The 22,085-nt window shown below is 38.6% G+C and overlaps 2 protein-coding genes across 5 annotated transcripts; one reads left to right on the forward strand and one right to left on the reverse strand.

Moving 5' to 3' along the window:
• Nucleotides 1-161: 161 nt before the first annotated feature.
• Nucleotides 162-20,277, forward strand: LOC141011401 (sperm motility kinase 2A). 4 transcript variants are annotated; one of them, XM_073484550.1, is made up of 7 exons: nt 170-192; nt 9,898-10,062; nt 13,637-13,768; nt 16,647-16,811; nt 17,605-17,743; nt 18,296-18,403; nt 18,562-20,277. In XM_073484550.1, the coding sequence occupies exons 4-7, from the start codon at nt 16,666-16,668 to the stop codon at nt 19,567-19,569; spliced, it is 1,401 nt and encodes a 466-aa protein (XP_073340651.1). In that variant the 5' UTR covers nt 170-192; nt 9,898-10,062; nt 13,637-13,768; nt 16,647-16,665; the 3' UTR covers nt 19,570-20,277. The 4 variants fall into 4 exon arrangements, with proteins under 4 accessions (XP_073340652.1, XP_073340651.1, XP_073340650.1 ...); XM_073484551.1 differs by lacking the exon at nt 9,898-10,062 and having other exon boundaries at nt 162-192; XM_073484549.1 differs by lacking the exon at nt 170-192 and having other exon boundaries at nt 9,696-10,062.
• On the reverse strand, nt 1,911-9,584 carry LOC141011402 (uncharacterized). Its single transcript, XM_073484552.1, has 10 exons — nt 9,503-9,584; nt 8,974-9,004; nt 8,242-8,750; nt 6,212-6,274; nt 6,011-6,037; nt 4,784-5,038; nt 3,577-3,630; nt 3,435-3,478; nt 3,244-3,260; nt 1,911-2,376 (listed from the first exon to the last, which is right to left on the reverse strand). The coding sequence occupies exons 1-10, from the start codon at nt 9,543-9,545 to the stop codon at nt 2,355-2,357; spliced, it is 1,065 nt and encodes a 354-aa protein (XP_073340653.1). The 5' UTR covers nt 9,546-9,584; the 3' UTR covers nt 1,911-2,354.
• Nucleotides 20,278-22,085: the final 1,808 nt, after the last annotated feature.

Consider the following 22,085-nt stretch of genomic DNA (forward strand, 5'->3'; position numbering starts at 1 on the left):
AACTAGGTGTTTGTTTAACTTGTTGTTCAGTGTGTGTGTGTGTGTGTGTGTGTGTGTGTGTGTGTGTGTGTGTGTGTGTGTGTGTGTGTGTAACCAAGTAGACCATTTCCCTCGGGATATTTTGCAATCCTACCACTAACTGTGGCCCAGCAGTAATGCAAAGTGGTGCCAACAACAACCCAAGTACTGTACGTAAGTACAACTTTGAGGTATTTGTACGTGTATATTTCCATTTTCAGAATCAGAAATAGGTTACTTTATTGATCCCTGAGTAGTACATTGGGTATGTTACAGTTGTTACAGAAATATCAAACTATATATTTCTCAATAACTGTATTAATACTAGTGATTGGTGTAGTTTGTAGTTCAGAAATCAGTTAGCCTGACATAAGGTCTATGTAACAATCAGTGTTGGGAAAGTTACTTTTAAAAATGCAATATATTACATATTACTAGTTACCTTCATTTTAGAGTAATGAGTTTTTACTGTCTGCGTAGAGTAATACATTACTTGTTTCAAAAAAATGCCCAAATAACCTGTATAGAACAATAAATAGACTAGGGTTTTTCAAATAAAGGAATGGACTTGATACAGGGATGAGCAGACAGACAAAGGATCAAAGTCTGATATATTATGAGATAGGAATAAAATTTTTTAATTGTAATTATTTAAAATCTCTTTTTCCATGCCTTTTAATTTAAGTCCACAGAACAATGAATGCATGGGCATATGTGATTCAAGAATGTAAATTAAAGTGGGCATTGAGGATCAGGCTTCATCATTAGGCCTGTGAAATACAGGTAATTTAAGTCACATATAGACTGAACAAAGAACTTATAGGCTCATCTATATTAAACACACACAGCCTGTATTAATATGGTCATGTTGGTGTGGATGGATTCTTAAAAAAAACAACAATAAATTCTTCACTTCAGTCGGTAACGCAGATTGTAACGCCTTACGTGACATAACTGTAGTAGTATATTACTGAAATATTATTAGTAATGCGTTATATTACCCTGTTACCACTAAAAGAAATTTATTGTTACAACACTGGTAACAATATCTATATTTAACAACTCTGTATATAGATATTACATAGCTATAGCTAGAAATATAAGTACTACTGGAAATAGAGATGTAGCGATATGTGCCTCGTACTACACTATAACTACATTGTAGACAATATTTAATATCTAATAACTTACAATTGTTAGGTAGCTAGCATTAGCAACATTAACATTACCTAGTTAAAAACGTTAGCTATGGTTTGCTAGCAACTTTGGTGAGTGTCAAGGGTGTTACGGCTAGCGTTAGCGACATTAGCTATAGAGTGGTGTAGTGTTTTTTAAAATTTTATTATTATTCCATGCATTCTTCTTCCTTTCCAAAAACGTGGTGCCTATGACCTTAAAGGGTAACACATTAAAGTGTGTTTACAGATCTTGGGTCTTTGGGAGAATGACTACATTTGTGAAACAAGTAGTATAAAGCCTTTTGTGGCTCCAGAGGAAGCTGCATGTAATCTGATAAATTACCTCTAGTGATTTCTCTCATTGGTTAAGTTGAATCATGGGTAACGTAGGCGCCAGGTTTTGGAAAGGAAGAAGAATTTTCGTTCTGCTGTATATAATGTTGGTAATTTGTTTTTTAAACTGTCCATAATGAGTCCATAAGTGTTAAAGAAGTGCAATGCTAGACCAGTGGACTGCGTTTCAAAACCTGGTGCCCACATTACCCACAATGCCACCAAATTTCCCTAGACTTGTAAACACACTTTAATGTGTAAAATTGGTGGCGTTATCCTTTAAGTTAAAGATAAGCGTACTTCTTCCACAACTGATTATTAACTGAAAACACCCCGGCCTGGTCCAGTGTCTGTGTTATAAAAAATGACAGAACCAAATGCTGTTTAAAAACATTTTTATTTAGACAGCAGATACACATGATTCATTCAGCCATTTTTGCACAAAGCTCATTAAACATTCAAAAAGTATTTTCATCATTATCATGAGCTATAGAGCTAAAAGCTGAATTGTTCAATTAGTTAATAGATAGATATAGATATAATATAATAGATAAGATATAATCTGCAGTTACTTTGGTAATCACTCAGTTAAGTCATTTTCAAGTAAATACAAGGAGAAAATCTTTCTATGGTTTCAGCTCCTCAGTTGTGAGGATTTGCCTTGTCTGGCAGCAGTTCTCCCAAAGAGTGCACAATAAAACAGTTATATTCAATATGGCATCTATATGGCAGCTAAAGCTAGAGATCATTAGATGGAAATAAAATGGCGTGGTGAGTGAAAGGCCTCTACACACAGCTGTCCTCTTCTCCACCATGCAGTGCTCCTCACTCTTGACTATGTTCAGTCCTATTTAAAGAACAAAAGATGACATGATCTGAGTGTCTAGTGTGAATCTGTTGAGTTAAAATTATTCACATACCACTATGTGTGAGCTATGTGTGTAATGGAGTTACATGTAAAAACTTTACCTTAAAACATTCAGAAATTACTTCAAGTTATCAACAGAATGAGCAGAAATAACTATTCTGACGTTATGTCAAAGACGTCTATGTATTGTGTTGCAGAGATATCTACTGAAGTTAGCACGCTAACCAGCTAGCCCTGGCCTGGCCTGTCCTGTCCTGTCTTGTTATACCACTTTGTACCTCAGGGGTTGTTCGTGACCAGTCTGCTCACATGACAGCACGAACAAATAGCGCTGTGAAGCAGGCCTATTCTAACCACATGCCTCTGCCAAGAAACCACATTCAGTTTCATAGAAAAGTGATGGAAATAGAGGCAAAACAAGAGTTAACATCGGCGTTGCTTTCGACCGCTGAAGACAGATCTCGGTGATTAAGGAGATGAAGTTTGATACTGAGCACGCAACATTTCTTCCGTTAGTGAACAGCGCTTGTGTAATGTTACCGACAGTGTTCCTATGTTTCCTAAGTCAGCCGTTTGTTGAAAGAAGGAGAGACCTATGGGAGGGATTGTGAAGTTCCCTGTTTCATATGCTAGTGGTGAACCCCAGCTTGAATGTATGTACAGCATTTATAAATTACGTTAATTTGACAGGTGGCCAATTCTTACATGTAGCACCTTTAAAATGAATATTTAACGTCAACTTAAATTCAAGTTAGAGTGAAACGTATAAATCCTGCTCAGATAAGTATTTATGATTTGTATCTTCTTTTTATGAAATTGTAATCCATTAAACCAGACTGAACTTACCTGTTTCTCCGGCAGCACTGAAAGGAAAATAATAAAACACAGATTTAAACAGTGAAATTTGACGTGCCATGTCCAAAATACTCTTATAGTCTTGTAGACAGGTATTTTGTGACTTCAGTGACTCATGCAGAGATTGTTTTTTATATTTCACAATCATTGTGTGATCAATGAACATGTTGAGTCACACTTACAGTAACAAAGATCCCCAGCGCCACCACAACAAGCAGAAGTAGTCCTACAGTTTGGAAACACATGTCTGTCATGTCTGGACAAGGGGAAAACATCTGGCTTAGTCTATCAAGTTTACATTCATTGCTTGTGTTAGATACATACCAAAGCCAGCAAACAATCCATAGTGTCCACGTCCACAGAAATGCTTCTGCACACCTGAAGAAGAAGAAATACATTAAAATTGCATCAGGAACTTTTAATGCACTGATAACTGTTTTATATAATTAAAAACACTGACATTTTATGATAGTTTAATGATGACAGACAAAAGGTTGCAGTTATATGTGTATGTACAGTATAAGACTGTAAACATTAAGAGTCAGTCCCTCCAGGATTTTGCAGGATGTTGAAATGTATTTATAAACTGATGCCTGTGTCACTTCTGCACTTCACAACCACAAACAGGGAAGTGAGTTTGGTGATGTAAATATAAAGCTAAATGTTTTGCATGGATGACTGGTATAGGTATGTTTGGTAAAACTCAAGAAACGATGATGTTTGATTATACTTGTTGGGAAAAAAATGGCAAAGTCGCGCATAAACACGAGGCTCTGATTCAAGTGTACGGTAATTTTAGAGGATGTGGTTTTTGGTGCAGTAGACAGTGTTGCATCGACACAGGTGTTTCTCTCATTTCGGCTACACTCATTCATATAAATACGGGGGACAAAATAATAGAGACATCTATCAGTATAACACAATTAAACTCAAACACACCACAAACTACATTTTCCCAAAAGACCACACAGCCGCATTGCAACGTCTGTAAAACATAATAACCTTCAAGATTTTAGGATTCATTGCAATACAGCTGTTTTAGGCTGCATTAGTAAACAGAGAGCAGAATCTGGCAGGTAAGGCCACTTAAAGATGATCAAAGACTGCCTCTGCTAACGTCAAGATAAAACACTGGTGTGAAATAAGCCGTAGTGTGGGAACATAGCAGAGGTACCGTTTCACAGGAAAGTTGGCATCTATTTTAAGGCGGCAACTGCTAACTGCATGGGTCACAAGACATAATTCAACGCCGGATGGGTGGCTTACCACCTCAGCTAAACAATTTCCTGGGGGAAACCCTGATACCTGCTCTTTCAGCATCATCCATTGACTAGTTTTCATTGTGTAGTTAAGAGTCGGTTCGCAATGAACCACTGTCATTTAAATGCACTTAAAACATCAGTTAAATGTTGCTCCAACGTCTGAAAACTCTTTTCAATTAAATTTAGCTCAGTTTTACCCTAAATATCTTCTGTCCAGAAAATGAACAAAAACAGCAGAGATTGATTAAATACATCCATGTAATACGTACAGTCTGGAGAGACGGCATCAATAGTTCCTCCATCACTATCTTCAACCTCCAGTCGTCCAACGTCCTCTGAGCAGATGAAGGTGATGTTGTTTTGGTCATTGCACACGACACAACTCTTCGGAGCAGGTGGAGAGACTCCACAGCATCCAGGAAATGTCTGATTGAAATCTCCTTCGTACAATAAAGTGTTGTCCGAGTCGTATATGGTCCACAACTTTGGGCATCTGGCCTTGTCCATGCAGATATGACACTTAGCTGATGTTGAAACAGAGAAAAAAACACTTATAAGTAACAGATGTAAATGTGTTTAAAGTTAAATTTCAGAGCAATGGTGCTTAAAAAACTTGCTGTCATATGGTTTGAAATAACAAAACAAGTGCAGCTTGATTCAATCAACTTGTTTACAAATTGTCAGGGCTGGGTGATATGACGTTGAAGGGTGAATCCCCCAATTTTACACATTAAAGTGTGTTTACAAGTGAAACAAGAAACAAATTGCATTGTGTGTAATGTAGGCACCAGGTTGTGAAAAGGAAAAAGAATGTGTGAAATAAACAAGCGATGTCCCGGGTTCTGCTTTATCAATGTTGATGAATTTTTATTAAGTGTCCAAAATTAATCCAACAGTATTATAGTTCAATGCTAGACCACTGGACTGCTTTTCAAAGCCTGGTGCCTGCATTACCCACAATGCAGTTTAGCCAATAAGTGACATCACTGGAGGGAATTTATCAGATTACATGCAGCCTCCTCTGGAGCCACTAAAGGCTTTATACTACTTTTTCATATATGCAGTAGTACTCCTCAAGGCCTGTAAACACACTGTAATGTGTAAAATTGTTTAAAATAATACTGCGATATTTTTAGGCAATAGAACGATACATTGATATTTTTAAATCTCCTCAAAAGCACTTCAGAATTTTTTTTCCTCAAATACCTCACTATCCATATTGTGGCAATAGTGTAGGGATGACTATTGGTACTTTGACAAAATAACAACACAATGACATTTTTGGTAAATAATCATCAGTAATGGATAAAAGGACCAAGTAGAACAGTCTGGTAGGTTCAGAAAATTACATCACTTTACTGTAATGCTGCCTTTAAAACCAGGAAAAGACAACACAGTGTAACGATATCCAAAATCTAAGATGATATATTGTTTCATGTCATGATAAAGATATAATATCAATATAATGCTCAGCCCTTCAAAATCTCATAACTTACTCTTTTGGCCTGCCGCACGTTGAGCCCCTATGGCAGAAAAAAAATATGGTCAATATCAAGTAGCGTAAAAAATACTGTGCATTATAGGTCAAAACAGTGTTCAGAGCAAACCATAAGACATTTTAGCAAATCCTAAATAAATGAATTAATATAGGGATGCACTGCACATAGTTGTGTGACATTAAAATGTGTTCCACGTACCAGGCAAGCCCACAGCGACAGGAGCAAATATGAATGAAACTGCCATCCAACACAAAAGATTCACTGGAGACACGGACCAAAAAACAAAATAATTATAATCAAGCAATAAAAAATGTATTCTCCATTAATTACTTCATATCATAACTGATTTACAGCACTAACCACGATAACTTCATTTTATACACCCTGGCAATCCAATCCAGAACTACACTTACAATGCCTGTAATATTGTATAGACGTGTAATAATGCAATTATATCTTTTAGCACTGAGAACATAGTTAGTCATAGTCAGTGTTGTAAAAAGTACCCAGAAGTCATACTCATGTAAAAGTAAAGATGTTGTGTGAAAATGTTATTTTGGTAAAAGTGAAAGTATCTGATATTAAATGTAGTTAAGTATCGAAAGTAATTTTCCGGCAATAAACGTACTTAAGTATCAAAAGTAGAAGTAAAGTAGATATTAAAATATATTATACATACATGTACATTTATTAACACTGTATGCTGTAGGTTATCGGCTCAAATATTCAGCTTTTTTCTGATGATCAGAATCTGCATTTTTTCAAAATCTGATTGCCGATAAAATACATTAATTTAAAATGCGCCACTTTGGCTCTGATGCATCATGTAATCTGCAAAATAGTAACTAAATTTAGCAAATAAATGTAGCGGAGTAATAAGTACAGCATCCCTCCAAAATGAAGTGGAGTGATACAGTACAGAAACAGAGAGGACAAAAAAAATTGAAACACATCGCAGCAGAACTTCACCTCAGTAATAAACATATAATGTTTAGCCTAAACATTGATACCAGTAACTTAACATTATTAACTTCGTAAAAGGGAGCACATGTGCAAATGTAATATATGTATATTGTGGAATTCCCATATATGAAGTATATGTACAGAGCGTATATGAAACATATTAGAAATTGGAATAGTTTCATATATTAACATACTGTGTATCGGTATGGTACAAGTATATATGTATATTAACTATTTTGGCATATAAGTCACATATATAACTATATATACATAAAACATATTATGTATATAAATGCGATTGATATATGTGCGTAAAATATGATTGACATATGAAAAAATATCATATCAATTCTTTTAGTATATTTACGTATACAAATGTTACTATGGGTATTTCATATATGTTAGAAACTAATATCCATAAATAAATGAATTGCACATATAAATTACATACATATATTAACATGTATGGCTGCAGCATATAGTACCATATAAAAAAATAACCATATAGACATTTTTCATATATGTACATCATATAAAAACTTTACTATGGGTATTTTACTAATGTTATAAACCTGTATCTCCATATATATTCAAGAATGTCAGTGAAATAATCATATATTGCCGTATAGGTAACATTTATGGCAGCAATACTCTGCTGAACTGAATTACAATAGATTGTACAAGGTGTACGTAATAAAGTAGCCACTGAGTGTATAAAAAATGTGAATAATGATGCATAAATGTATATATTATTCCATGTGATTTATGATTTAAATTTGTAACAACAAATGTATGATTATGCTCATATGTGTTTGCAATAATTTAAGATCGATATAGATTTAAATTAATCAAAAACAGGGTGCAAGGAGTGCTGCTCGATGTGGAAAATGATGTCCTTCTGGTGCGCTTAAGTTTAGGGGTCTTGTTTGGTCAGAATTGTTGAAAAAGTCTGAGGCCCTCAGAAGGGTAATGAATTAAAAAGCCTTATATTTTTCTTGGCTATTAAATCATAACGACAGTAAAAACATGCCTATGTATTTCAGCCATTAAGGCGTTCATCAGGGCAGCACAGAAAGGCCGCCTTTGGGCTCTTTTTTCTACATTTCTAGGTTTGCTAAGATGTGAATGTAAGAGCCCAAAAGTGGCCATTTTGTACTGCACTGATGAATTAATGGCTGAAACACGTTTTTACTGTTGTTATGATTCAATACATTAATTAACCCTTTCGAGTGCAAAATCGTTTACATAAATCTAAACGTACTTACTTTTCCGGTTCTTCCCCGCAGGTCTCTTCCGGTAACGGTTGCTTTTTCTCCTTTCTCCGGGAAACTGTGGCAGAACTTTTGTTTTTTCTGGTTTTCCCCGGCTGTCAATCATGGTGTCCGTGGTGCATCTGTCCTCTCCTACTACCTCATCATTTAGCTGCTCCTTTGGCAAGGCAGTTATTTCGGGAATAACCTTGTCAGTTTCCTCCTCTGGGTTGTTTTGTTTTGGTCGGGCTTGTGGTGGAGAGATCTCTTGTAGCGCAGCTGCAGTGGATGATTTGAAAAATTTCTCCTCCGCCGTTACACGGTGTGACTCAATCTTTGCAACCACATGCCCAAACACTGATGGGTGGGACCAGACCTTTCCTCTTCCCTCAGTGTAGTCAAAGATGTTTTGTTCCCCCTTAGGAATTGGTTTCACATTGCTGCCTTTATCTGCTACATCCGTAGCACGTCCGGTGTAATTATCACTGAATCTGTGCTCCATGTTGGACGAGAGGCCAGCATCACTGTAAGATGAAAAAAACAACGCTTCCTTTAAAAAAAAGGAAGTAGAAGCAAGAAAGTTGCTGATACTACTAAAAATCTGTATTTTACCCACAATTAAGGAATCAAATACAATGAGCAGCTATCACCAAAATGACTGGTTGAACAATGCATTACATGACATTCAGATTGACCTCATTTAAGTTAATATGTTTTTAAAGGACAATAAAAGAGACAGAAACTTACCCGCTCTCCTGGGTGTGGAGGCCCTTGCAACCTTCAAGGGTAAAAAAAAAAACGCAGTAAAACCATTAACGACGTTTTTCAGTCTTTACCTAATGTTTACTTATTTTTTAAACAAATCTCCTCCTCAGATGAAAAGTCTACACTCTAATGTTGATCCTTACCCTTACCCTTAACCCTGGCAATCAACCACGATAATAATCATTGAAAGTGCCGGAAATGTTTGCAGCAGTCTTTGGGAATCCATGTAACTGCGATAGCTCATGCAGCTGCTTTCACTGTTAGTTTTTTACTGGGACGATTTAAGCTTCAAAAATATGAAAAAAAAGATTTTTTTGCTCACTGAAACTAATAAAATGTGCGATTTGATCAAAAGCCACACGAGTGAAGTCCTCAGAGGGCACGGACTGAAACGTATTCAAAGTCAGTTTGTAGATTGAGAATGAATGAAACTTGCAGCAGTGACAGTAAAAAGCTTTCCTACTGTCCGCCTACAGTAATCAAATGATAAAATTTACATGAACAAACTTACTTTCTGTCCGAGGATGAGACGGAAGATCCGTTGGGTGGGTCATTTTATCCAACTGAGCAACAGCACGGAAGAAAAGTTGTTTGTGAGGACTTACCTCGACGCAAATGGACGAGGAAATGACACACAGCTTGAAGCAGTCCTGCCCATGAACTATAATAGACATGAGTATTACTCCACCTGGTGGTCAGGCCAATATACAGTACTGTGACATAGACAGTAGATTAAGCATGCTGGAACCACTGTGTTATATTTGTTTCTTTAACCTTTACTTCGGTATAGTGAAAAAAGATTTCATGATCTTAACACCTTTTATTTTGGGAACGTGTCCCAGTGAGTCAACCTGTAGTATGACTAACCTCAAACTCGTCAACTTTTGAAAGAATTGTCCATTTCAGTTTCAGGATTCAGGACAGGTTTTACTATCAGAGATGTTGTTCAAGTGCAGTGAAAGCCGGAAGCTTGTTTATGCGGTAAATCTGCCCCTCGGTGAACCGTCATATCTGGAAACAAAAGAAGACAGACGATGGAGCTCGCCAGCCACACAGTTGCAGTCACAGTTGGTGAGTAATGCTACGAACAGCTTGCTTCAGTGGAACCGGTTGTAAAATGTCACCCAAAGGAAAGGAAATGTCTGCTTGTTGGAAAGTTACAGGCCTCAGTCAACAGTCCTAATATTGTTGGGTTTTTTTGTCAGCATCGCAATAATGTAATTCATACTCAGTGGTGGAATGTAAATAAGTACATTTACTCAAGTGCTGCGCTTAAACTTTGAGGTACTTTTACTTTACTTGAGTATTTCTATTTTCTGCTACTTTATACTTCCACTCAACTACATTTTGGAGGCAAATATTGTACTTTAACTGTACATTTATTTGATAACTTTAGTTACTAGATACTTTGCAGAATACATGATGCATCAGAGCCAACGTACATGTTTAAAATAATTCATTTAATCAAGCTATCTAATTTAAAAACACACTGATTCTGATCATCGGAAAAATGAAAAGAATGCTCAATATCGTATCCGATACTTGGCCAACCTATAAACATAAATACACATGCATGTGTAATTTACTTTTACTTGTACTTTTTATACATAAGTACACCCCTGAAAATTAGTTAGGGATATTGGGATATTAGTTTCACTTGATTATTTATTCTGTGACATATCAGAATTTTTATTTTATGTATTTTCCGAATATTTTTGGTCCCCAAAAATAAGGCGACACATTTAATTTGACTTTTATTGCATATCCATGCGCTTCATATCCCAATATCCCTAACTGATTTTGAGCAGTGTACATCTATTGCCAGAAAATTACTTTCGAATGCAAATACATTTAATATCAATTAATTTAAGACTTTTACTCAAGTACTATTCGTATGGATGAATTTCATTTATAGCAAAGTAATTCTCTACTTTGATTCAAGTATGACTTTTTACAACACTGACCATTACTATGACCTCAGTGCTGAAACATACAATCAAATTAATTCTTCTATTAATTAATCTTAGTTACAAGTTACATGTTACTTTGCTGCACCAGAGCAAAAGTAGCACATTTTTTAATACATTTTTTAACCAGCAATCAGAAAATTTTAAAAAATCAATAATCGGAAAAATGCTGAATATTGGATCCGATAATCGGTCAACCCTTAGCGTACAGTATAAACATGCATGTAAATACAGTTGCAAGAAAAAGTATGTGAACCCTTTGGAATTACCTGGATTTCTGCATAAATTGGTCATAAAATGTGTTCTGATCTTCATCTAAGTCACAACAATAGACAAACACAGTCTGCTTAAACTAATACCACACAAACAATTATATGTTTTCATGTTTTTATTGAACACAACATGTAAACATTCACAGTGCAGGGTGGAAAAAGTATGTGAACCCTTGGATTTAATAACTGGTTGACCCTCCTTTGGCAGCAATAACATCAACCAAACGTTTCCTGGAGTTGCAGATCAGACTTGCACAACAGTCAGAAGGAATTTTGGACCATTCACCCATCTTCTGTTGAGCTTCAGATGGTGGACAGATGGTGGACAGATGGTGGACAGATGGTGGACAGATGGCCTTAAGTTTTCCTGCAAAATGTCTTGATAAACTTGGGAATTCATTTTTCCATTGATGACAGCAATCTGTCCAGGCCCTGAGGCAGCAAAGCAGCCCCAAACCATGATGCCCCCTCCACCATACTTCACAGTTGGGATGAGGTTTTGATGTTGGTGTGCTTTGCCTTTTTTTTTCCACACAGAGTGTTGCGTGTTCCTTCCAAACAACTCAACTTTGGTTTCATCTGTCCACAGGATGTTTTGCCAGTAGTGCTGTGGAAAATCCTGGTGCCCTTTTGCAAACTTCAAACGTGCAGCAATGTTTTTTTGGACAGCAGTGGCTTCCTCCGTGGTGTCCTCACATGAAGTCCATTGTTTACTGTTTTACATATTGTAGATTCGTCAAACAGAGATGTTAGCATGTGCTAGAGATTTGTGTAAGTCTTTAGAATAGCAAACTCAAAACTGGTGTGTGTTTTTTATAGGGCAGGGCAGCTTTAACCAACACCTCCAATCTCGTCTCATTGATTGTACTCCAGGTCGGCTGACTCCTGACTCCAATTAGCTCTTGGAGAAGTCATTAGCCTAGGGGTTCACATACTTTTTCCACCCTGCACTGTGAATGTTTACATGTTGTGTTCAATAAAAACATGAAAACATATAATTGTTTGTGTGGTATTAGTTTAAGCAGACTGTGTTTGTCTATTGTTGTGACTTAGATGAAGATCAGAACACATTTTATGACCAATTTATGCAGAAATCCAGGTAATTCCAAAGGGTTCACATACTTTTTCTTGCAACTGTATATGTGTAATTTACTTCTAATTGTACTTTTGATACAAATGTAAGTGTATTTATTGATAGAAAATTACTTCTGATACTTAAGTACATTTCGTATCGGATATTTTTACTCAAGTACTTTTCATATGGGTGACTTTCAATTTTACCGAATTAATTTTAATAATGATAACATGATATTTTTACTTTACTCAAGTTTGGCTTTAAAGCAACATTATGTAGAATTTGGAGCCCCCCACAGCTTCTGAGTGCAACACCACTGTCGTAAATACAAATTCCAGGTCTGTAACAATTCGTCAGACGTAATGCTGGTGCTAACTGAAACAAGTGATAGAGACACAGTTCACCCTGTTACAAGACACTGTACCATCAACATGATTTTTAAGCTGTTATTTTAAGGTAAAAAAGTAACATAATATTAACTTTAAGGTACTTTTACAACACTGTTCATCCTCTAAATAAATCTTGGCCAGCATATCACCAGAGTAACCGCTGATTGCTGCTAACTGTAGCTGCTAGCTAGTTAGCTCAGTTAGCCACGCAGCTAGTGGCCCTGACTAAAGTCTGCCTGGACTGGTGTTGAGGCCCAGGGGTTGGGTTGGTGGCTGTAATATCCACGATTTCACCCATTAAGTGCAGTTCCTCCTTATTTTTCACCCCCGCCTCTTCGACAGTGCCATTTGCAACTTTTCAATCAGACATGTTCTCAATTAGAAGTGGTTATATTGGCGAGAGTCAGAAAACGGTTTGTATTTCCGCAGGCCTGAGTCTCCAGTTTCTCTTTTTGCAAGCGGAATACAGACGAGCACTACCTGGTGGTGTGGAGAGGTACTTTCCCTCACACAGTCACAGAACGCAAGAGCTAGTTAGCCATTAGCTGTAGTCTTCGTGGTGTGTTCAAGCGCAGCTTTTTGACCAAGACACATGCGGCGCAACAGTCGGCCTTTGTCGCCACCACTTCTTTAATGTCTGTTTGCAGTGTCTGGGCCCTTACATCTAAAGTTCTGTTAGGTTTAGGGACAAATAAATATGTAATATAGTATAAAAAACAGTTGAACTAACCACTGACAAAACTGTATTTGGACTCCTATATTAGATTGTATCACAGCTGCTGTTCCTGTATTTTCCACATGGACATCAAAGTGGGAAAACCCTGTCCCCCTCTTCTTAGCTGTGTCAGTGCGGCGTCATCCACACAGTCACACGTCTTTCTGTTCTCATAGTTTCTACAGTCCATTAGTTTTATGGTGCGTTTCTCATTCCTGACCTTTCAGGCACTCAGGCATTCCTGCTTTGCTCAGGGCCATGGACCAGATACAAGAAGGCGTGGAACAGGTATAAAGACAGTCAACTATGTTAACTCGTGTTCAGACCTGACGGAGCTACTCTTCCTCTACAGCACAAAGGTAGGCGCCTGACAAGATTTCTGTGCAAAAACGTGACAAATTTTATTTTAACCACTTTTAGAAATGTTGTAGGATAGGATAGAAATAAAATGATTAATAACTTTTTTACTTATTCCTGTTTTCAGCCCATTGTCTTGACTCTTGATCAACTAGATTATAACACATTATGAGGAGGATATTATGGCGAAAATGTCTTTATTGAACAGAATGTATTCACTGATGAGCCGTTCATGTGTTCTCTGGTTATTATGCTGTTTTCCTAAAACCCTCAGTCGGTCTTTTGTTAATATTAATTGCTGTAAGCTGACTGACTGCAGTCTCTCTGATGCGATGACTATTAATTCTCAACCCGTTGGCCTGTACCTTAAACATGACTGTGTTTATGTGTGCTTACATTCTAAGCTGCCACCTCCATGTTCCAGCTAATGCAAAGAGAATTTTTCTTTTTCTCTCTCTCTCTCTTGTGGACTGACCAGTTTGTCAGCTTTTTTATCTTCCTGTTATACAACACGCAGCTCAGCCTGTGTGAAACGTGCTGCAGAATGCTGACTGGAAGTCACTCTGCCGTCAAAATTCTTAAAAATGATAAACGTGGCTGTTTAGATCAGGGCATGGGAGCTGTTATTTACACAACAGGCTCAGTTATGGTTGATTCATACGGTCGCTGAGATGAGCAGCTTGCTTGTGTTGTTGATCCACGGCAGGTTTTTTTTGTTGGTAACTTCAGGATTCAGGATATCCTGGTTCACCCGCCCACACTGTAGCTCCGATTTGTTCAGATCCAAATACTGATTCCAGTCAAGTGAAACAATGATATCTTAGTCAGACTATGAGGCCGGGGCACTTTTTTCCTGTGTTATCCCCAGTCTTACTCAACACAGGTGACACGCCCTACCCGAGAATGCTTATTTCTTCTCATTTGAACCTGCAGCTCTTCAGCTCCGACAGATTGTTGGCAGGTTCTTTCATTTTGAAAAGAAAAAAAAAAAAACTTCAGTGACACATGACTATCTAACACAGTAGCTCTGTGGTTTAGCAGCTGGTTGGTGTTCCCCTGAAGCTTGCAGTTTATTTATTTTATTATCTCTGCCAAGGAAGTTGTGTTTTCATTCATGTCCCTTCATTTGTTTCTTGGTTTGTCAGCAGGATTACAAAACGTACTTACTCAAATTATGGTAAAGCAGTAATGGGTGGTTTAAAAGGGCAATCGAGTTTGATATTGGATTAGACTTGATTGAATTTAATTGGACTGTTTGAACTTGGCAGAGGTATGCACTCTACTGATTGCCATTCCAGTTATAACTACAGTGGACCAAAAAAAATCAATCTTCCAGTGGACACCAGAATACGAATTACATTATTTTATTAACAATCATATTAAAAAGAAGAAGGTGTGACGACAAATTTCACATGTTGTTTTATCAGAGAAGCTCTATTTGAGAAGCACTATTGTGCATGGGAGATGGATGGATGGATGGATGGATGGATGGATGGATGGATGGATGGATGGATGGATGGATGGATGGATGCAAAACAATACACAGACATAATGTCAAACTGTTATTTATTTATTTATTTATTTATTTATTTAAGTGATAATTAGTAAGATTGAAGCTTATTAAGGATGGCTTTGTAAATAAAAAAATTGTCAGTCTTCGAGTGGCAAGCGAGGGCCACCCTTCCTTCTCATGACCTTATACTGTCACCTGTGATAAATCCGACTGGGATACACACAGCCTGGTTTTCTTCATCACAATCTGTGCATTATTCCCCGAGAAATTACCCAAAAATGTTGAAACTCTCTCATTGTTAAAGAAAGTGAAAATAAAAACAAAATCCTGGATCCGTTCCTTTATCCATATACACACCAAAAGTTAATGAGGTCTGTTCTGGGCTGCGACCCATCCTCCATCCAAGTTTCATGGAAATCCGTTCTGTAGTTTTTGTGTAATGCTGCTGACAAACAGACAGACTCGGGGGAAAACACAACCTCCTTGGCAGAAGTAACAATGTATATTTATCAGCTGCTAATGTATTTGATTTAAAGTGCAATACATAAGAATTTTGTTTGAAAACATTTCAAACTTATCTAAAGGAATTACGAACAGAATTCGAAGGAATAAAAGTTTTGGCGTCATAACGTATATATATTTTGTTGCGGCACATGTTTCGAATGCTAACCAGCTAGCCCTAGCCGGTCCTGATCCAAAGCTCCTATGCTAACAGTGTTTACAACAACACTTCTCGGTGCTCCCAGCTTCCAGTGGCCATTTTTTACATATCACACATTTAAACCTCTTCAAAGAAATTAGCTCTCAAATAGTGTAAAAATGACAATATTACCTCCCTAAAATGTAGTTAAGTGTTTGAAGTGTAAGATGGAAAGTAAAGTACATCTAAACTGTACTTGAGTGCTTCTGTAAATATAAATGTTTACTTCCCACCATTCAGCTGTAAGAGGTTATGACCGACTGCTAATAATAATTTAGCTGAATATGAGTCACCTGTTTGGTTTCCTTGAAAACCTTGATGGTAACAGCGGCACCTGTCAGGATTGCTTTTGCATTCGTCACAGACTCTACAGTGTTATGCAACATGACACAGAAGGAAAGTCCCAGAAATCACAACATTTACAGCAAATAGGACACCTGCAGTGACAGACAGGAACCTCGCTCATGAAAGCAACACAAACCACAGCATCAAAAAATGCATCAAGATTCCTGACAGTGTTAAACATCCAACCAACACAAAGACTTCACCAAACTGGTATTTATACCATGAAGTAAGGTTTTCTGCTGTTTAGTCTACCCCCCTGACGACACAATTTGATCTGAGCTTCAAAAAATATTAATAAAATGACCTCACCCTTATCTTCCAGTCATCACTACAAGGTCTGGATGGCGTACTCCACCGGCACACTCGCGCAGGGCTGTTTTGGGAAGGTGTACAGAGAGAAGTACAATGATACCTGGGCTGCTATAAAGAGGGTCCCCCACCAACTCATCAACAGGAAGGACCTGGAGAGAGAGTGTGAAGTGTACAAGTAAGTATGACAGAAGAACTAGCCAGAAGCTGGTTTCTTAAAATGCTTTAAAGGTAAAACACCTAAGTTTCCAGAACAGACGTGTAATCATCATTTTTTGTTAGATGGTGGGGGGGATTTTTTTTTTCTTTCCCTCAGTGCAGGAAAACCAACCATTTCAAGGAAGCAGCATACACATACCGCAATCAAGATACACATTGCTTATCATAAACTCCGATCCAACCACTATAAAACAAGAAGCAGAAGTACTAAGAAACCTATTCCATTTCTTGGAAGGAAGATGCTTAGAAATCCATCACAGCACATTAAGATTAAGATTAAGTGGTACGTACGTTTAAATACTAAGTATGTATGTATTATAATTAATATTATTATGAGTATAGCTTACATTATTATTGTAGCATACATAATAGTATTTATTATATTTTATAGGTGCTGTTATGAGTCATTATTGCAAAAAAAGAGCTGACTGTCAATCGCCTTCCCTGTTTAAATAAAGGTTTCAATCAATCAGGAGATGCATTAATGTAGTTTAGTTCTAGTTCTAGTTCAGTTTTACCCTCTTATTCCCTTTACTTGTTTCATTGTTAGTACGAGGGAAACCTATTTGGTTCCTCGTATGTACAAAGCATTAACACTGTCAGTTGTGGGCTGTAATCTGTTTCGGTAGTCAAAACATCCAGATGGTTTAAAATCTTACAAGCAAAAAAAACTACTGATTTTGTTTGATTTTATCTTGTGCTGATTTGGCAATTTCTCTTTCTCCACATGACTCATCACCACTGATGTGCAGCAAGGCGAATCATCCCAACATAGTTAAGCTCCTGGGCAACATAACGCTCAAAGACCAAAAATGGGTTATTCCTCTAGAGTTTATCTTTGGAGAGGACTTGGAGACCACCATCTTCAAATCATCAAAGTCTAAAATACAGGTAAAGTTATAGTGGCGACAGAAGAGTTACATGGTTCAAGGTGAAACTAAGGAGGGTAGTACCTAGGATTAAAAAAATGTAAAACGAAATGAGCTTGGTATGAAACTGCCTAAAGCCAGGAACATTATGACAGCATGAGTTCTGCCAGGATGACAAGGCAGGTCACCATGTCATGTTCATGAAGTGCGCTTTGGCTAAGGACATAAACCCAGATAAATCTCCTTACTGTATCGACTGAACATCAGATTCATCATCAGATCATCTCATTTGCTTGAATTGTATGACTGAACAGATCTAAAGGAGTGTTTATATTGAGGTTAATGACAATGATCTAAAGAATGTCTTATTTCCTGTGACTGTACTCTGCAAATGTCAGTCCTTGCATGTGCGTACATGCCTCTCTGATTTCACGTTACACTTTAACTTAAGCCGAGCGGTTCAATTCTGGCCTGAAGGAAAAAGGCGTGCAGCTCAACATGAGAAAGTTAGTTTGAATGTTATGCAGGTCCAGCTAAACTTGATTTGAAACTTGAAAACTTGATGTCTCCACAGTTGACTCCAGCTAATAAAGGCAATATTATCATCGGGATGTGTGAAGGGCTGCTTCACCTCCACTCCAAAGATATTGTCCATCAAGACCTCAAGCCTGAAAACATCATGGTGAGTGGAGGCCTGGCCGTCAGTGCATTAGTCAGAATTTCTAAAACATATAATATATAATGGACAATTTTTACAGCTGTTATTACTGAATAAACCTCTGTGACATGTGATTTTGTAAGACAATATTTCAAACCGACTCAACAACATTTGCCTTGCAGGTGGAGCACAACACAAACAGAGCGGTCATCATCGACCTGGGCCTGGCCAAGTTCTACCGACATGGTCTCAACTCTGCCATGGACATGGGGAACGAGGCCTACTCCGCCCCCGAGGTGCTGCAGAGGGGCAGCCAGCGGGACCAGCGCTCAGACGTGTGGGCCATGGGTAAGATCATCGCTGAGCTCTGTGCCCGGATTCGGCTGTACACGCCCAGCGTGTGTCCCACCAAGATCAAGGAGACCCTGAAGGATCAGCCGTACTGCCACGCTGTGTGTAGGATGGTGGAGACCGACCCATCGCTGAGGGCCTCCGTGGGCGGAGTCATGAGTGAGATACGAAGGGCCGGAGGGGCGGGCATCGTCACTAATACAGCTGTACAAAAAGAGCACCTTAAGCCACCTCCACCTCAAATTAACGTCAGAAACCGGTCTCCGTCACCAGTGAACAGGGGTGCGTCTCCAATGAACAGAGACCTATCGCCAATGAACAGGGCTCCATCGCCGTTTAACAGAGACCCGTCACCAATGAACAGGGCTGCATCGCCGTTTAACAGGGATCTATCGCCAATGAATAGGGCTCCAGCACCATTTAACAGAGACCCATCACCAATGAACAGGGCCCCTTCACCCTTCAACAGAGACCCAGCACCACTCAACAGGTCTCCGTCGCCCCTGATATGGGAGCGCTCACCCAGACCAGACATCAAAGCTGCGCGTCCGCAAGGCGCGCTGCACCCCTCCCCCTCCCCTCAGAGGACAGAGGACAAAAACAAAAACCAGGCTCTGGTCCCGGCAGGCGGAGCCGACCTCACAAAAGACTTCATGAAAATGAGGTTGTACCAAGACGCTGCCAAGGATCTGCCCTGCAACCTGCCCACCACAGGGAGGGTGGTGGTGCGGCGCTTTGAGGAGAAAAACGGGGAGGTTGAAAGATGGGAGCAGAAGGAGGTGGTGACTCGTGACGGGAAGATAGTCAAATATGATGATATCAAGTTTGATAGCAAGTAAGAGAGTAGGAGTTTATCGACGTGTCGTGTGGAAGATACCTCTGAGCTGAAGACTAAACTGAGATTAAGCTACAGTAGGCACTTGTGTCTGTCACGGATGAATCGGACTTTCAGACTGGCAGTTTGAAGCTGTATTAAAGCTGCACTATGTAGTTTTGGGGAAGAAGACATCAATGAAAAGAGAAAGATCTTCATTGACAGAATTTTTATGCCTAAAAAAACGAAATAAACAAACCCTCTTCATTTTCATGAGTGAATAAACTGAGTAAACAAACTGACCTTAAAGGACAACACAGTTTCATACTGTTTTACTTTGTGGCGGACCCTGCCACCACTCTAGCTTCAAACAGTGTTCTGGGGACCTTATTGTCCTCTGAGAACAGCATGTTTGTTCAGTTATGGAAAAAAAATAATATTTCTGAGTTTGTATTATTACCTCATTAATATTGTACATATTAAAATCCTTCTCCAGAACTACACAGTGCCCCTTTAAGAATACTTCTTGAAATGGCTCTGGTTGTGTTGTAACAGGAAATCTGGGAATTTGAGCAAGCTTTGAATTTACTTGTCAAGAAAGAAATATCAGCAGGCATGAACAATCATCTGTGAATGTTTTTCAGCATCTGAGTGTATAAGATTGTGAACATGGCTCATGCAGTATTTGTATATGTATGTGTAGAAATAAATTTGTGCTCAATTATTACACCTTTCATGTGATTGTCAACGCTTCAGATTTTTTAATAGAAATCAGAAAATCAGAGCAGTTAAAGGTGCTTTTTGTAAGAACAGTTGACTACTGACACATTGGGATTGTAGGTCGGGCCGGCCGTCATCCCAGTGCGTTTGTTTTTGACGAGTTGGGAATGAGACTCAAAACTAGACTTTTCCTACAAAAAGCACCTTTAATGAAAAGAAGGAAACACAATAGTTGATAGTTATAAAACACATAATGTTACTTTTCTGTAAAACAAATGCAGCTAATCTTTACAGTTGATGTACTGGAACCTTCTTATTTGCTTGATAAACCATTATTAATGGATAATTGTTGGTTAATTTAATCAACAAACCATTCAATTAACTAATGACTTCAGCTTTGGATGCAGAATTCTTAGTTCTGTCACTGATCGGGGCTCGGACATACAAAACAAAAGGTGCTGTTTTTTTGCTCTACTGACCCTTTAAAAACCAGAAGAACTTGTTTCACCGCCCGTCAGTTTGTTTCCGCTTAACACTGCTGCACTAGTGAACTGTGTGTGACCACAACACCATGTAGTGATCTGCATCTGTTAGTTCAAGGAATCGGCTCGTAGATGTCAGAGGTGATTTGTGATCTGTGGACCTGAAGCTGGTAATTCTTCAGTCTATCTGGGCCACAGGGGAAGGATGTGTGGTTTTCTCTGCAGAGTCGAGTCATAAAAACGTCTCTGTTTGAGCTGTTTAAAGCCGCATGCTGGCATTTCTGCCCAATTCCAAGCAGTTGAGGTGAGATGGACAAACGTGCTGAGTTTCACGCATCCTGCACACAGCCTGCAAAAGCTTTCAGCCAAAACCACAAAAGCCAACATAAGGATTCGTGCTCTGGGGATCAGGAAAGGCTGCGCTTGATTTTTGAGATAATTCAAGTGGAAACTTTGACCTGCTGCTCGTGCTGGATCAAAAGTCAGAGGATCAATTTATTTCTATTCATACTGAGGGGGGAATTAATGTCTGAGCCACATTTCACGGCAATACATCCAATTTTTGTCGAGATGCTGACAGAAGTCATACTGATGTTTCACTGGATGAATGTAAACTTTGACCGGCTTGTGACCATGAAGAGTTTCCACTTAATATAACTCAAGTTGAGGGCAGAGCGCTTCATCTCTGGCAGCATTCCTCTTTGCATATGAGACTGAGTGGGAAATGACAACCCATTTCTAGTTTTAGAAAGTTACATTTTAATGGCATGTGATCCTCCTTTTTAAGATGGCCAGTTTTCTTGGCAAAGGTGCTACAGGAGAGGTGTACCCAGAGGTGAGGAATGGACAGTGGGTCGCAGTGAAGAAGGTCCCAGGAGGCTTGACGACTCAACATGATATAAACAGAGAGTATGACATTTATAAGTAAGACATGGTTGTCACCCTGATAAACCTCCCTAAGAGGAAGAGCATATATCTTTAGATTACACACGATTCAGCATACTGACCCCTCTGTTCTCTTACCTTTCATATCCCCACGGCTCGTAATCACAGGGCAGTCGAACATCCCAACATCGTAAAGCTTGTGGGGAGACCATCGATGTATGAAGATTACAAGCGGCAAATTCCGATGGAGAAGATCATCTTCCATCCCAGGCCGGTGCAGCTATTGCACAGCATGATCATTCAAAAAGCATTTTGCACAGCAGACATTTTGTTTTGTCATACAGGTGTTACTAATAACAGTTCAGTTCTGAGCGAGCACGACAGTGAGCCAGGACCCTGAAGCTGAAGCAGCTAAATGGAATCCAGCCATGATGATTAACTAAGAAAATTAGAC

This window comes from Pagrus major, chromosome 17 (genome assembly GCF_040436345.1).
Source record: "Pagrus major chromosome 17, Pma_NU_1.0".
Lineage (NCBI taxonomy): Eukaryota > Metazoa > Chordata > Actinopteri > Spariformes > Sparidae > Pagrus > Pagrus major.

Bases quoted from the DNA above. Each gene is read 5' to 3' on its own strand.
- LOC141011401 (XM_073484547.1), top strand. From the start codon at position 16,624: ATGACCTCACCCTTATCTTCCAGTCATCACTACAAGGTCTGGATGGCG. The intron at 16,812-17,604 runs GTAAGTATGACA...ACTGATGTGCAG, and splicing joins AGAGAGTGTGAAGTGTACAA to CAAGGCGAATCATCCCAACA. The intron at 18,404-18,561 runs GTGAGTGGAGGC...TTTGCCTTGCAG, and splicing joins TCAAGCCTGAAAACATCATG to GTGGAGCACAACACAAACAG.
- LOC141011402 (XM_073484552.1), bottom strand. From the start codon at position 9,545: ATGACCCACCCAACGGATCTTCCGTCTCATCCTCGGACAGAAA. The intron at 8,751-8,973 runs GTAAGTTTCTGT...TTCATCTTACAG, and splicing joins CTCCACACCCAGGAGAGCGG to TGATGCTGGCCTCTCGTCCA. The intron at 3,479-3,576 runs GTATGTATCTAA...TCCAAACTGTAG, and splicing joins TGGATTGTTTGCTGGCTTTG to GACTACTTCTGCTTGTTGTG.